The sequence below is a fragment of the Mustela nivalis genome, assembly GCF_964662115.1.
Source record: "Mustela nivalis genome assembly, chromosome: 6".
NCBI lineage: Eukaryota > Metazoa > Chordata > Mammalia > Carnivora > Mustelidae > Mustela > Mustela nivalis.
The window spans coordinates 17,047,510-17,063,955 of NC_139025.1; the positions used below are offsets into that span (position 1 = coordinate 17,047,510).

The 16,446-nt window shown below is 50.3% G+C and overlaps 1 protein-coding gene across 1 annotated transcript in view; it reads left to right on the forward strand.

The window, feature by feature from the left end:
• Positions 1-4,989: 4,989 nt before the first annotated feature.
• The window catches only part of ESRRB (estrogen related receptor beta), a 166,361-nt gene continuing 154,904 nt past the window's right edge, over positions 4,990-16,446 (forward strand). The window contains exon 1 of the mRNA XM_082733625.1: positions 4,990-5,194. Within this exon, the coding sequence (XP_082589751.1) occupies positions 5,193-5,194 (2 nt within the window). The 5' untranslated portion in view covers positions 4,990-5,192. The remainder of the gene's footprint in view (positions 5,195-16,446) is intronic.

Genomic DNA, 16,446 nt, shown 5'->3' on the forward strand with positions numbered 1-16,446 from the left:
GGCTTGTATTGTCCTATGTGCCGTGACCCACACCCTCTAATACATCAGTGAGAATGCTTTGGGATGTCAGTCATGGAAACATGACTAATAGTGAGTTAAGCAGTAAACACACACATCATCTCCTACCACAAGAAGTGTACGGTTGCAGGGTTGGTTTTAGTTCAACAGCCTACCAATGCCATCAAGGACCCATGCCACATCCCTTCGGGTGCTCTGCCATCCTCTGCACACTGGCTTTTCTTCTCCAAGCTGCTTTTCTCGTAATTAGCAGGTGGCTTCTCTACCTCTTTCCGTCTCTCTCTATCATGGAGGACAACCTGGCCCAAATACCCTTTTCTCCCGACAGACTGCCCCTTAACTCTCCCTGTCTGACTGGGACACATGACAACCTCTAACAGTAAAGAAGACTGGGAGACAGGTGGGCGTTTTCTGCCTCTACAGCTTGTGATGGGCCCAGGAAATGCAGCAGGGAAAGACTGTAGGGTAGACAAAGAATACTATGTGCCAAATTGTTCAAGCACTTCCTCTCTACTTCTCATCTCTGTCCCTTCTCCCAAGTGCCTTCCAGCTCATAGTGACTGAATGGAAGAGGGCTATGCCTTCCTACACCCACGCGGTGGTCATCCACATGGTTCTAGGGAGATCCTGGGGACCACCACGTGAACCGTGCTTCCTGCAGTTGTACAGTGCACAACCTCCTTAACCAGCAGCTGTCTGGACTGTTTCTCACTCATCCTAGACTCATCTCTTACCTCACGCTTCACCCTCTTGCTTTATATTTCCTAGTTTGTTAGCTTTCATTCATTCATTGGTGAACACTTATTGGTCACCTAATACATGCCAAGATAAGCATCAGTTGATAATGGGACGAAGAGTGACAAAAACATGAAAAAAAGTATGTCTTCTTTCTCCAGGAGTGACATCTCAGGGATAGAGACCAATATGTGAGCCAGAATTCATAGTACCATGTGACAAGGACCATCACAGAGTGTGTCACCCAGTCCTGAAGAGTACTGGGGAAGGTGTGGCCAAAGTAGAGAAAGGCTTGCAGATGAGGTGACAATGGAATTGGGTCATGATGTTTAAATGGTATGTTCTAGGCAGAGCTATGGAGGAGACTACCATGTTGCCAAGGAAAAGGCTCTACACACCAGGGAGTGGTGCAAGGGGGTGACCAAGAAGATAGGCTATAAGCTAGAACAACGCATTGGATTTTATGCTGTGGAACACAGAGAGCCATGAGAGTTGGGGGCAGAGATGGCTAAATAGTGAGTCAGAGTTTAGGCTTTCAACTCAGGCAGATGTGGGTCCAAATCCTGACTCCACCATATCCCACTGCCCAGTCTTGGACAAGTTATACCACCTGGCTGCCAGCTTCCTGGATGATGAATGGGGAAAAATAGTCCTTGCCCATGAGGGTAACTGTGAGGGTTAAATAAGGCAGTGTAGATCAGGGGCCTTGCACAGACTCTAGCACCTGGTGTGTGCTCAGGACAGTGTGACTTGTCTCCATTCTGACCACCTCATTGTAGCATGAAGCAAACACACAGGAGAAATCGGCCCATGGCTTGAGGCAAAATGGGTGGTTGTAGGTGGCTCAGATGAGCTGCCCTGTCAGCAGTGGGGAGCCCGCAGTCAGGGCCCCTGTGGGCAGGGAGCGCTCGGGAAGGACATCACACTTGAACCGGACCATGAAGAATGAGTAGAAGCAGGGGAGAGAACCGCAGACAGTAGAGCTAGGAATGCACCCAGCAGGCGCAGCTGGTTTATGCGGCTCTGTGTGGCTGGTTGGGCAGTAGGGGGGGTCTCCTGGGGTGAGGGGGTGGAGGAAATCAGGCTTGGGGGTCTAGGGCCTTTGATTTGTTGACTTGGCCCACCTTAATTCTCCTATTAGTCCCCTGTTTTGGCACCTTTCCTTCCTCTAAGAAGAGTCGAGGCTCTTCTCCAGTGGAGGTTGGGGTGGGTTGAACATGTGTCACACTAAGGGACCTGGCAGTTCCCAGCAAAGTGAGTTCCCAGTTGGGATGGGGCGGTGGTATTTGCTTCAGCGGGAACACCTGCTTTCGGGCCCAACCACCTCAGATGGCATCAGGCCACCCCTCCCACCTCCTCTTCCCAAGCCTGATGTCACCACCTCTGAGCTGTGTCACTCGGCCCTCCCCAATCCCTATAGAATGCCCTCCAGAGGGAAGAGCCAGGAGTGTCCCTGACTCCAGCCAGCTCTTGTGTGGAAAATCAGTACCCACGATGGCCACTCTCAGGTCTCCCGAGTCCTGGCCGGAGATGGTGAATGGCCTAGCGGCACCTGTGTCTTAAGTTTAGTTCTCTGCCCAGATAGATTCTTCCTTCCAGATAAAATGAATGCAGGCCCTCCCTGGGCTGTGCGTGGGCCCCTGCCCACCCCTCCTGGTTGCAGCGTCGTAGGGAACTCTGAACGGTAAAGGAGTTGATAAGCTGGTGAGGGCAGGGACGGCTGTACCTTCAGGGGCCCTTGTAAACAGCGTAAAGTCACCTTGCCGTGTGGGACTAATGACGCTGCCACAAGCCAAGTGGAGGCTGGTGGCACCACGCCAGCACAGGAGCCACTGTCCCTATGGCAGGGAGGGGACCGTCAGGCCTTCACTTACCCAGGCCTGTATTTCCCATGTGACCCCTCACTCAGCCGTGTCTCAGACTGAGTGTCTGACCTCCTGCACGTTCTGTTGCCTCCTCTGTAGAAGGGGATGTCATGGATGAATTGTGTCCGTCTCCTCCAGCACCCCCCCTGCTGCCACCAAAGGATGTTGAAATCTTCACCCCCAGCACCTGTGAATGGGAATTTACTTGGAAATAAGGACTTTGCAGATGATCACTTAAAAAGAGGTTATTAAGATAGTGGCCCCAATCCAACAGGGTCTGGCCCTGGATACTCCTGAAAACAAAGACCTATGTTCTCCCAAGATGATGAACAGCATTTCAAGGGTGTCCTGTGTGATCTGGGGGTGCCCACTGGCTACCGGCTGGTCCCCCACAGACTCCCAGGGCCACTTACAGGGAGCAGACACCAAACCTTCATTCAGTTGGGATAATTGTGACTGAAACTCTGGAGTAGTTCAGAGACCAGCTGGAGGGAAACAACACCGAGGTCCCACCTTGCTTTCTAAGGAGGGTGCCTTCTAGGAGAAGGGGCTTGGTTCAACCCATTTGCTGAGCACTTGCCTCAGACTCGACACTGTGCCTCTAGGAGAGGCGGCAGCTGTGGAGGAGAAGACCCATGTGTGATTTCTGTCAGAAGTCAGGGAGGGTCAGCTGGAGAATTTGAGGAGAAAGCAAATGATGAAGGGAAGTCCCCAGTTTACCTCAGAAATGAAAGGTTTTCCCCTAACAGGAGCCTGGGGGTGACTGCACTGCAGTGACTACCGCCCCAGTCATGGCCCGGGACGACTCCGGAGCCTGAAGCCCCAGCCCCAATTCTCTACCTTCCCAAGGACACCCTCAGAAAATGGACATGCCAGAGTATCTTAGTCCAAAGTACTAAGGGGGGTGCCTTAGGCATCACACATTCATGCACTCACTCATTCATTCACTCACTCATTCATTCAATAAGTCAGTCGGTCCATACTCAGCAAGGTCTTACTTTGTGTCTGGCCCCATGGCAGCACTTGAGGAATAATGGCAAATAAGACAAACACATAGTCCTTCCCCTCTCGGAGCTTATCTTCCAATGGCAGGCTCCTGGTGGGCATGTTTGAGGTTCTACATATTCAATAGGCTTTGACTTCAACAGCTTGGATACCGTCCATCCTGTTTCTGTTAACTTGGAGAGGATAAGGGATCAGATCTGATGTGAAGAGGAAATTCAACTTCGTTTTCCAAAAAATGGGGATCAGGAGGTATGTCTTCCTTACCATTCAGCAAAGGGCTTGTCCCATGACCCCTCTAGAAGGGGGAGCCTGACCTGAAATTTCACCTACATCAGTGTGCCCAAGTAAGCAGATCACCAAGGCAGATGACCCTCATGTGACCAAAGCGAGTGAGTCGGCCTGTGGCAGGATGGAAGTCTTTCCGGTGACCAGGAATTCACCTGGTTCATTGTCAGACAGCCCACACTTCTGTCACCATGTCTCCCCCATCTTCTGGAAATCTTGCCCTGTGGCCCTGCTCCCAGAGTTGGGCTGGCCTGCCCCAGAAAGACCACCCCACCTTGGCAGGACTCTGGCAGAACTTTGTTTCTTAAAGAGACCCTTCTGGATCTCAAAGAGTGGGGTTCATTTTCCCAAGGAGAAACTTTTTTCAATGTCTTCTCCTAGGAAATCTTTCTGGAAAAAACAGACACCAATGCCCCCCCAAGGCCTTTCAACCTTGGCCAATTCTTCTATCAGGAATGTTGTTAGCTGGCCTTTTAAAAGCCCATTATGTGCTGCAACTTGGCCCCCTGGGTCCTGCCTATCAGACACAGGTGACTCCTGACTCTGTCCCAACCCTCACCAGCACATGGTCCCTCACCCTCGGGGGGATCTCCTGCAGGTCCCCCAAGAAGCCAGTCTGGCCCCTGAGCTAGGAAAACTCCCTATCTGTTCCCTGTCTCCCTCCTGATTTGGCAGCAGGAACGGAAACTTTCGTGGAAAGCACTTGCACTGACGAAAGCTCCCAAGTCGGGATTTTGACTCGGGCCCTGTTAGGGCCCGGGGCTCAGGATGGGGTCTCTCCTTCCCCAGGTTCAGGACCCGCTGGGCTCCTCCCCTTGCTCTCCCTGCCTGACCGTCATTCCTCAGCTCCCCCGTGACCCCAAGGGAGTCCTCCACCCCTAGAGAAGTAACTTTCACACTTTCCCCCTTTCTGTGTCCTCCCCCATGTCCGCCTCCCTTTACTGTATATTTTCCTTCCCCGCTTTCCAGTGCCCATCAATGGCTGCGGAGCCTGCATGGGGCTCGGCGGAGCTGAACGCCCAGAGCTTTTGGCTGTTTTGTTTAAGACCTGGTTATGGTTGTGGGATTTTTTTTTTTTTTTTTTTTGTCAGCTGCCTGTTATATCAATCACGGAGTCGGGATCTATTTATAGGTTGGGAGTACTGTGTCCTTAGTCACAAAGAGACACAGACAGGGGACTGTCAGCTGGTGCTGGAGGAGCTGAGCACCGAGTCATCAGCAAGTGGAAACACCTGAGGGGTAGCCTGTCCCCCGCCAGCCCCTGTCCTCAACCCGGCCCCAAGCATGTAAGTACAACTTCTCCCTTCTCTCTGCCCCAGCGCCGCCCCGCACTGTCCTGTCCTTTCCCCTACACACCCCCCTTCCCTCGCTCCTTCTCCCTCTCCCTCTCTCTCTCTTTTTATGGATAAAAATATCTCCCCGTGCCTGCTCTTTCATTCTGGTTTTCGGAGCTGGAAAGCATCTCTGCGAGGCCGGAGGTCGGGGGTGGGGGTTGGGGGGTGGGGAGTGTTGCCTTTCGCAGACTGTCACGGGAAGGTCAGGGGACCTGGAGGGACCCGGAAAGGCTGGGTGGGACTGTTACCCAAACTCACTCCGAATCCATAGGTTCCCTTTTATTTTTATTTGTTTTTGCCAAGGAAAAGTAAGTAAATCAAAAGGGCAAGGGAAAGTTTACATGCGGCTCGGCGGGGTTGGTTATGTCTCCCAGCGTGAAAACTTTTATTTGCTGGCGGCTCCGCGTTGGGGGAGCTGAGAAGGTTACAGAGGGAAGACCCAGTTCACCCAGGACAGGTGATGATGGAGGCTTCCTGGCAGGTTCAGGGGAACTCAGAGCAGTCCCCGCCAGCTTTGCTAGAGCACCTCCAACGAAAATTTGTTCGTTCCCTCTTTCTTTTTTTTTTTTTTTTTGCTCCCCAGAGTGAGTTTGCTTGCTTGGAGGAGTCCAGAGGCAAGTCATGATCTGTCTTGCTTTACAGGGCTTTTGTTGGCTCCCACACTGGGTGTATTTTCTTCATCCTGAAAGGGGCACTTGGAGGGGGTGGGGAGGAGGAGGTGTGCCCAGCTGGTGGGCCCTGTGCTCCAGGTCCTTCCCTGAAAGGGAGAAACTTAGTATCACCATTCTTGTCAAAGCGCTGCTTGTTTCAGACAGTGGGGGTGCACTCTCTGTGAGCCTATCCATGGCTTCTAGAGGTGACAGTCCCCAGATGCTGTCAGGTGTCCACAGGACCCACCTGCCACAAGCCTCCTGTGCAAGGTTTGGGACTTCAGTTTTTGGATAATGCAGAGTATTAACTAAAAATCCTGCAGGGGCGGTTTGCCATATATTGTTTATAAAGGAGTAGTAGCCCTAAATTGGTGGTGGGGGGGGAGGATGTGATGTCTAATGTATATTATGTACAACTTTTAAAATGAGTGGTCTAATAGTGCCTGGGTTTCTACTTATTAATACAGTGGTTATCGTATACCTTATTGCTAAGGACTACTTCTTGATTTGTTTGGGAGAACAATATTCTAACAAGAAAACATAACCTTTCCGATCATTTAAAAACATTAAAAAAAAAAACCAGATGGCTCTGGATTATTTTTGATTAAAAGCAAAATAGTTTTAACAACAAATGTAACTCGGTGAAAGTTTAATAATATGGACAAACATATGTTTAGAGAGACGATTTGATCTCGTTTTACTTCGGGCCTTTCTGAAACTTCTTCTTTTGGTTCTTTACCCTCCACTGTATTTTATTTGGGGTTATTCCTGTCTGTAATCCATTCATGCATTATTGTGGAGGGGGAAATGAGGATAGGGAAGGAATAAGATATTCATAAGGACAACTTCACGTGCTCAGGGAGTTAAGACCACTTGTATTGGTGGGAAAATTCAGAATAAGGAGTTTGCTGTAAGGTGGGGGGCGGGGGAGGGCTTGTCACTATTTAAAACCTAGTGTGGACAGTAAAGCCCAGGAATCAAGAAAAAAATAAACAGGAGTTGAACGTAATCCTATGGATAGCATGATCACTTTTCTCTATTCCAAGGCCTCCATTTTGATAAACATATCCTCCTAAGGTTCCCCACAATAATGCCGAAGTGAGGCTTGGTGGGTTGTTGTTAATTAAGGCTCAAGCAAATCAAGCAATTGAGACGTTGCATTCTGAAATCACATCAGTCAGCTGTTTGCGCAGCTGAACTTCTAGCCGAGGACTCTCAGATCTCAAAGGCTTTTTAGAGAAAGTGTGACATTTTTTAATCTTTTAATGCAAACTATTCCCTCCCTCCTCAACGTGCACACTGCAGCCCCCTGGCCCAGGATTGCATGAAGTAGGAGAGAGTCCGGCATTTCTGAACCAGTGCTCTGTTCTCATTAGCAGGAGCCGGTGAGCAAGAATGTTTATTGAGCGTTTAGGCAAGAACCAGTCCTTGCTTTGGCTACTTGTGGATGCTTTTAGGGGAGATAGAGGCTTTGTCTGGCAGTGTGATGGCCGGCCTAGATTTCACCCTAAGTTCAAGCTATGGTTTTTCCCTTTGGGCTTCTTTCTGGAGATGCAGTTGGGGGCAAACTTCAATGCATTTGCCTAAGGCAGCCTCTGATTACTTAGTTTCTGCTTCAGTGACGATTAATTTTATGTGGACCGAGCTCCCGTCAAACTCATTTTTTTTTTTCCACACTGATTTCTTAAATGCAATTGGTCACGGGGCTGTCGGTGACTTCATGTCTGCAAAATCTAACCCATTCCATCTTTGTCGTTGTTTTATTTCTCTGGATGTAAACGCGCAGTCGCCTGTGTGCACGCGCTGTTTTATGTGTCCGCCGCCCCCCCCCCCCCCCCCCCCGCTTGAGCACATGGAAACTCAGCCCGACCTCCTCTCCCAAATTGGGGACAGTGGGGCCACTGAGCAGGTGCTTTGGAATACAGCAGGCTCAGGTGCAGGACCATCAATCTCCAGGAAGAAGGAATTGCAAATACCCGGAAAGTGCTCCCCTAATTCAAACAATTTCACATGGCTGAGGCCTCTCCAAGTACCCTGTAAATAAAAGATGGCAGCTGGCAGGATTTTTAAACCAAAGACCACGCACTGCTCTTTCTCCCCGTCCCTTCATTTCTACAGTGTATCTGTCCATCTTTTTCTTATCTCTATTTTTACATTTCATTACCCTCCTGCTCTCTCTCCCTCCTCCCTTCCCTCCCCCTTCTCGCCTTCCCTGCAAAACACATTTCTATCTGGCACAGAAAATAAACTCAGATTGTGGGTAGTTATGTTAATCTAATTCAATCCTCAGCGGGTTAAGAGTGAAATTCTAATAGTGGAGCTGTTGAGGGCTTTTTTGTTAATGGCTTGGGGATTACATTGAGTTAAAGGCTCATTTCCTAATCAAACAGAGAGGGAGAGAGTGACTCCGAATATTTATGAGTCTCCCAGTGAGAGTTTAAACATTCAACTCCAAAAGCAGGGTTTCTGCAGGAGGAAAGAGTTAAAACCCCTCAGGGCTGCTGGGGAAAAAAAAAAAAAATTAAACCAGTTAAGCCATCAGCATTTTCAGGCTGCTGTACAACTTCAGCAAAGTGGAAGATGGGTTGAGAGGGGGGAATCGGGCCACAAAGCGAGAATGGGAGCTGTGGCAGGAGCTCTGAAGCCAGAGTCAGCTGATGTGTTCAGGAAAAAAAAAAAAAAGTCCCCAGCAGCTCAGCGTTCGCAAGGGTCTGGAGGGGATGTGTGCCTCCAACTCCCCAAATCAATTCTCCACCTCCAGTCCAGAGGTGAGAACACAGACAGGAGTATGGCTCAATTTTCCAGCAACTGGAGAGTTCCTGGCTGCCTGGTAGAGCAGGAGGAAAGCATCCCCCCCCCCCCACTTCCGTCCTGCGGCTGAAATGCTGTGGGCTGACTCCCATCCTGGAGCAAATTCACATCCACCAGGCCCCTCTTTTCCCCTCTGCTCTGTCATTGCGTCTAAGACCCTGGTCCCCCGGCCCTGCTTTCTGTACCCGAGGACCTCCATGCCCATCTGGTTCGCTGTGCCCAGGAGAAAGCAAGTCGAGATCTCCCTGATCTGTGGCCAAAGGAGGCAAGGAACAACCTGGCCAAGGTCAAGCAATGTCAAGGCAAAGCTGAGGTCAGGAGTCTAAGTGCTCTACACACATTCTGGCCGCTCTCTCCCCTGGTTCTCTGGGGTACAGTGCAGGAGAGGAGAAAGTCCGAGCCAGATGGCTGCCCAGACGGACCCTGGCTCTCCTGGAGTGTGGTCTCCTGCTTGAGAAGCAAAGGCAGGAATCCCTCATACAGGAAGATTCCGAATGCTCTGTGGACACTTGCCTTTCTTTTCTGCCACCGAGCAAGGGAGCAGTTTCTAGTCTTTTCACTTGGGCCCATTTTCCTGCTTCGTGAGATCAGCAGAGGCTCCAGACAGCTGACTTTCTACCATGAGAGACGGCTGGCTTTTTGTTTTCCCCTTTTCCCAGGGCAGTGTTCTTTCTCTTAGTGCTTCATGCTCGGTGGCCTGTGGCACTTGCCTTTCCTCCTGTCAAGATGGCGTTTATAGGGGCGCCTGGGTGGCTCAGTCAGTTCAACGTCTGCCTTCAGCTCAGGTCATGATCCCAGGGTCCTGGGATCGAGCCCCTTGTCAGGGTCCCCACTTGATAGGAAGCCTGCTTCTCCCTCCCCCTCTGCCTGCCACTCCCCCTGCTTGTGCTCTCTCTCTCTCTCTGTCGAATAACTAAAGAAAATCTTTCAAAAATAAATGATGGCCTTTAAAGCAAATCTACAACAGCTTTGCCATGAAGCCTTCCTTATGTGGTTGGCATCTCCTTCCTCTTGGAGCCCCCGACAGATCTCCCTCCAGTATTGCATTCATCCCTAGGGCACGATTGTTTCTGGGTCTCCCTGTTGCATTCCCTCTTGTATGTGCAGCTCCTTGTTGATGGTTCCTGCCCCTTCCCTATCACGTGCCTCTCATGGATGGTCAAGAACACACACTCTGAGCAGGCGGCCCAGCTTTGAACCCTGGCACCATCTCTTCTAAGCTCCAAGACTTGAGCTAATTAATCCCTTTGGGCCTTAGTTTTCCCATCTGCTAACTGGGCATCATTCTAGAGCTTACCTGACAGGGTTGTCACACCTCTAAAGACAGCCTTTGTCTTCATCAGCTTGGGCCGCTATGACCAAGTACCATGGTCAGGGGGCTAAACACCAGAAATCTATTTCTCACCGTTCTGGAGCCTAGAAGTTCAAGATCAGGTGCTGGCACGCTCAGGTCCAGAGAGAACCCTATTTATGTTCCAGAGGCTGCATTTCTCATTCCTCTTCACGTGCAGGAGAGAGCAAGAATGCTGGTCTCTTCTTCTTAGAAGGACCTGAATCCCATCATACCCCCCGCCATGACCTTTTCTAAACCTAATTACCTCCCAGATGCCCCACTTCCTAATACCATCACATGGGACATCAGAGCTGCAACAAAGGAATTTTGAGGGAATACAAATACTCAGTTTGTAACGAGCTATTTTCCTGAATATTGGCCACCAGAATCCTGGGGCAGCAAGACTTCCAGCTCATCTGCCAATGAGCTATCCCCTTAGGAAACCAGAGATCAAGGCCTATCGGGACTCCCGGCCCTCCCCATCCCCCTCTGAAAAGAACGTAGGGCTTTTAGACCACTGTGGGTGAGCAGGTGTTGGGAACCAGGCTCCGAACAGCAGTCCTAAGTGAGGGGAAACAGAGTTTGCTCGGCTCCCTTAGCCCTGGCTCACCTTCCGACAGGCAGTTTTGTGTTTAGGTGCCCGGGTCACCCCTGCACCCCTCTCCACCCTGCGTCTGCAGAGGGCAGCATGGACTCTACCCACAGAGTAGGCCAGGCCAGTCCAGCCTATGAAGGCAGCAGGCCTGTGCTCTCGGGGTGCAGATGCCTTCTCTGCACCCCCCCACCGCACTCTCTCAACTCAGTCACTCCACCAGTGACTCCCAGAGCCAAGTGGTCCCCTCCCCCATGTCCGCTCCTGAATAAGGGTCCCAGTGTCCTCAACACTCCTCAGTGTCTCTGTGTTGGGACTTCCTATGCTGCAAGGCAAAGAGCCCTGCGCCTTTTCTTTCCCCACTGAGAAGCCACACAGTTCCCGATTGAAGCCGGGATTCAGGATGTGAATCCCGGGGCCACCCAAATGGACAGAGTGGCCATGTGGTTCTCCCCGCCCCCCTTCTCTCCTCTCCATCCTAGATGTGGGGGTACCACTACTAAATCCTGGAATCGTCACTGTGACCCCTTTCCCTACTCACTACACATCTCGGAAATTCCCCAGCACCTAGAACAGTGCCCGGCACATGGTCTCTGTCACATCAACACAAGCAATGTGAGTTGCATGGTACTTCTCTCGAGGGGACACCTCTGATGCCTTCATTGTGGGAGGAGTGATTGGAAGTTGTGAGCATCCAGAGACGACCTTCTCCTGTGACCCGTGGATCGTGGTCCTTGCCCCAGCCCCTCTCCCCTCTGTCCCTCCTGCATTCATGTTCCTCTGGCTTTAACAAAAAAAAAAAAAAAAAGTAAGTAAGAAAGAAAAAGAAAAGAAAAAGGTGTGTCTTTTATTAAGATGTGCACAACCCTTCCTGGGAATTTTATTCTAGTCTGTAAAGAAGCTTTGTCTAAGCCGATGTCAGATACCAGCTGAGTTGGTATCTCTCCAGTGACTGTTTCCCTCGTGTGTCGTGCCCTGTCCTCTGCCCTTTCTGGGCTGTGCTTACCTGCCTCTCGGGCTGCTCACACTCCGTGGGGCCTCTTTCCCTTCCCGCTGTAACCGCACTGGTCCCGCGTGGTCCACATAAGAGGGAGACCTGCCTTCTGAAGTGTTCCAGAGTGTCTGCTTCCATTAGCGCAGACAAGGCTTTTGAAAGGTGGCAAGAGAGGAACATCAGCTTAGGTAGCAGATTCTTCCCAGAAGACTGTTTCCGCTCTCTTTTGGAAGGCAGCGGATGAAAACTCAGGCTGCAAAGGGTTAAATGATAGCAATGACCGTCTGGGCATCTCCTGGGGCCTGGGGGCTGGCTCAGACGATTGATTAGGTTGGCTTAGTAATCTTTCCAGCAATATTCAGGAGTGAAATTATTGCTGATTAGGCCATGTGTGAGTGTGTGTGTGTGTGTGTGTGTGTTAGGGTTCATGGCAGGGATGGGGAAGGATAAGATCTGAGAAAGAGACGTCATAGATTGTTCCTAAGTCAGCCCAGAACTGACCCGTCACCCCATGTACGTCTGCGATTCTATTAAGACTTGGTGTGTGCAAGTCAGCTGGGGAGGGGCAACTCCTTGTGAAGCTAGAATTACGTTGAAATAAAAAGTTAAAAAACAAAGTCAGTTGGAGGGAGTTTGAATGTTGAGGGCTGTAGCTTCTGCGGGCAGGGCGGCAGACCGGTGCCGTGGACGGGGACAGGGACCAGGTGGGCCCAGCCCAGTCCCCGGCTCAGGCCGGTGATACTGAAGGCAAGCAGGCTCTCAGGGCCTGGGTTCCCTGATCTTAAAATGGTGGCTTGGAGGCAGTGTCTTAGGCCTTCCCATTCTAAAAGTTGACATTTAAAACTGTTGTTCATGACGGAGCCGACACGTTGTACTCCAGACCAAACCAATAAGCACAGGTCGCCAGCTTGTGTCCCTTTACTGCCAGGCCCTGGGCCCATGGCTCTCCTCTGGCTTCGTGCCTTGACTGTCTTACGCCGTTCCTATTCTCTATCATTTCCCTCAATTTGTTCTTTCTCCTCAACTCCCTCCGTCTGTAAGTACATTTGGGCGGTGAGTGGAAAACGGGTCAAGCCCTCTTGCTCCACAACACTCTGTCCACTTGGCGTTTCTCAGTTTGTTTTTAATTTGTAGACACTCCTGTTTCACGCCTCTGTGGCCCTAACATTCTGCTCCCACGATCCTCTGCCCCAGAAGTCGCATCTAAGTTTTCACACGTTGGGGAGAAGCCCCAGCACCAGGGTTCCGGCCCCTCGGGGTTGGCTTCGGTTGGCTTCGAGTCCTCGGGCAGCCTCAGAAGAGAGAAGCACACTTGGGATTTGGAAGAAGGTTCCCGGTCAGGGCAACCCCAGCAAGTACCAAACCCCTTCCTGCCCTCACCTCTTTGCCCACAGTAAAGGGGATCAGAAACCTGCTGGGAGTGCCTCAGGAGATCACTGTGAAGCCAGAATAAGAATCAGAGCACAAACATTCCTTTGAAATGGGAAGTACTTACCAGTCTCAGCTTCCCCTCAGGTGATCTCCCTGAAGTGCTTTGGGGGTGACTACATAGGCTTTAGAGTCACGTGAACTCAAGTCCACCGCATATGGGCTGGGACCTTGAGCAAGCTCCCCGGCCTCTCCACTCTGCACCCAACCTCCTCATCTGTATAATGGGCACGCTGAGAGCTCCCTCCCTGTGAAGTCATTGTGAAGATTAAAGAAGACACACACAGAGGCCCTCAGAGCTGTGGCTCCAGCTGATAAGCTCTCAGAGCCATTGTTGATGATGGTGATGGCACTTGGCCACGGTTCTCGTTTTCTAGGGCCGCACGCCAAAAAGGCCAAGAGGAAGGAAGTTTCAAAGTCCCTACATTCCTCCCCCCAGAGGGCTTACAGGCACAACAGGAAGTGCTCCCCTAGAGGTGGTTTGCAGACATACCCCAGACCCCCCACCCCTGTCCTCCATTTTTCCCCACACTTCCATGTCCCGGAACCAAGTGCACACCCTCCCAGTGCCAGCCTGGGACTGGGGAGGTCTGGCCAAGCCTCCCAGCCCTTGTGGAGATCTGTTCCCCATAGCCTCGCATCGTCCAGGCGTGAAAGCTGGAAAGGATTTAGATGGTCACGTGTGTCTGCAAGTGTTGTGGAATCACTGGAGTGTAGTGTCTGCACGGGGTGAATTCCTCCTCCTCATACAGTGTGACTAAGCAAGGATGGCTTGTTTTCCATACACTTGATGGTGCATCTTTAGGGGATACTCGTCGAGGAAAGAAGGCGGCGAGTAGGTGAGGGCAACTTCTGGTGGCTCCCAGGCGGTCTGATTTGCATATTTCAAGGGACTTGTAGACATGACATCTCACTCTTAGGGGAAATTTCTGAATCCAGACTTATGAGCCGCTTGTGTTTTTGTGCGCACGTGTACACATTAAGGGTATTGTGGTCAGCCATCCATGACTCTCTTCTTTCTCCTTCTCGGGCTGAGAGTAATCTTGAAGGAACCTGTAATTACTATTTACTCTAGGGCACTCAACTGAGAACACCCTCATGTAATGACTCTTGAGTTAATTCTGCCTTCAGATGCCCCATCTGCTCTTGCTCCTTTGGAAGCCAGTGGGAACCGAGCACCACGTTTTAGCCCAGGGGAGAAGATCCCAAGATGGATTTAGTCCCTCTAAGCTCAGGCTTAGAAATATGGTGGTAGCATCTTTCCCATGCAGAACGTTCATCCAGATTTCTGCACTTAGTGATAGAGGCTTCGAAGCAGAAAGAACGGTTAGTGTAATAAGAAGTCTTGCTGGATTTGGACAGTCGGCAGCGTTGATAAGGGAGGGGCATTCAGTAAGAGTCTAGAGGCAGGACTGTAGCGTCTATATAAAGTTTTCAAACATGCAGAGGTGTTCTGCATTGCCTAGGGGTCAGACATAGCCGTGCATGACAATGAGAAACACCTGCTCCAGGAGAGGAGGGCTACGTGCCTGTCAGAGTGTACTCTCTAGACCCATTGGCCAAGTGCGTGTGCGTGCTCTGGCTTCTACTTAGGCTCGTCTCTTGCCTTCTTTCCCCTTTTATTTTTGGGGCTGAATTTGCCTAATCAAGGTGGGAAATGGGGACAGGGGGAAGGCAAGTAGATGCACTATAATGAAACCTGTGGAGTCTATTTGCTAAAAATATCAGAAGTATTACCTTGAAATATGACACTTTACTGATGTGGTTGGACACGGTTGTGGAGGCTACCGAACTGTTTATGGAAACACAACTGATTTTTATGGCAGCATGTTGAGCAAGCCTTTAGACGAACTCCCAGAAGGCCCCCGTTCAAGTCCCAGCTCTCACACTGCCTGATAACTTTGTACGAGTTACTTGATCTCTCTCTGCCTCTGTTTCTCTGCCTATGAAAGGCACGGGTAGGCTAGCTGACCTCTTCCGGGTGCTGGACGTCTCCTGGGTCCCCCACCAGGAAGTGACCATCGTGTATCACAACTGTTTGCATGGCAGTTCCCCCTCCAGAATTAAGGCTTTCTGGGCAGGGACTGGGGGGTCCCCGTTCCTCAGTGCGGTCCTCAGCATGCCTCTGAATTTTCTAATGAAATAAAGGACATGAGTAAATGCCAGCCTCCACCCCCACCCCCAACCCAGTATCAATTTGGCTGTTTCGGAAATGCTTCTGGCCTGGCCAGTTATCCTGAATGACTCCAGTGTCTCCCCTCTGTGTCCCCCTCACTGGTGGTTCATTCACTGGTGTGAATCTTTTTGCAATATGTAGATAGAACTGCCTACAACCAACCCACTGAAAACATCTTTTAGGAAGGATAGTCACATCTACTTCTCTATGTGACCATTCCACTGTCTGTTTCTGTGCTTTTCCCCCCTCTCTCCATCATATTCTATTAATTTAAAAATACGACATCTGGAGGCTTGCTGAATAGAGAGACCTCAGAGCACGGGGTGTCCTTAACTGCTTTCTGGGTCCCTATGTGCTTCCCTGTAAAGATTTCTTTTCCTCATTTTTAACTAAATGGCCTTGATTTTTATCATTAATCGCTGTGTGACAATTCTTTCTACTGCATCTAACTTACTTCTAGAATATTCTCCCGTAAGTCCTTACCTCTTCTTTGATCGATCCCTTGAGCCACTTCTCACTTCTGTCTTTGCCATTTCGTAAACTCAGAAAGGGATTCCTTTATATGTTGGACCCTTGATCCCGGGACTTTCCTAGCCCTCCACCAAAATTTCCCAGAAGAACGGCTCTTACAATTGGACTTTCACAGCCCAGGTGGTCTTGGGTCTCTGTCATTTCCATACTGAGCCTGCGGACATGCTTTGTTCTCTGCCGCCTAAAACCTCCTATTTCCTTCAACCAGCACCTTTCACACTGCCCATGAACCACATTAGGAATTGAAAGCCTTAAAAATTCTTCAGTATCTCTCTTTTGCGCTCTATTGTGAAAGATTCCACTTTTCTCCCCTGACAATAATGTCAACGCACATTAACTGTACCCTTACCTGATACCTGAGCGTGACATTTCCTCAAGACAAGCCTTCTTTGTTTCTCAGTACTTCGTTCCTTTTTATTATTAAATAGTATTCCATGATATAAATACAAAACCTGTTTTGCTCGCAATTTTTAAAAACGTTTTAGTTTGGACGTATAGATGGCATCCAATGATGTGTTGGTTTCAGAGGCACGATAAAGTGATTCGAGAATGTTCTACATGATGCAGTGCTCACCACGTGTAGCTACCGTCTATCCCTGTGTCACTGACTGCGCTCCCTGTGCTGTACTTTCCACCTCCGTCACGAATTTATTTTTACAACTGGAAGCTGGTACCTCTTGATCCCCTTC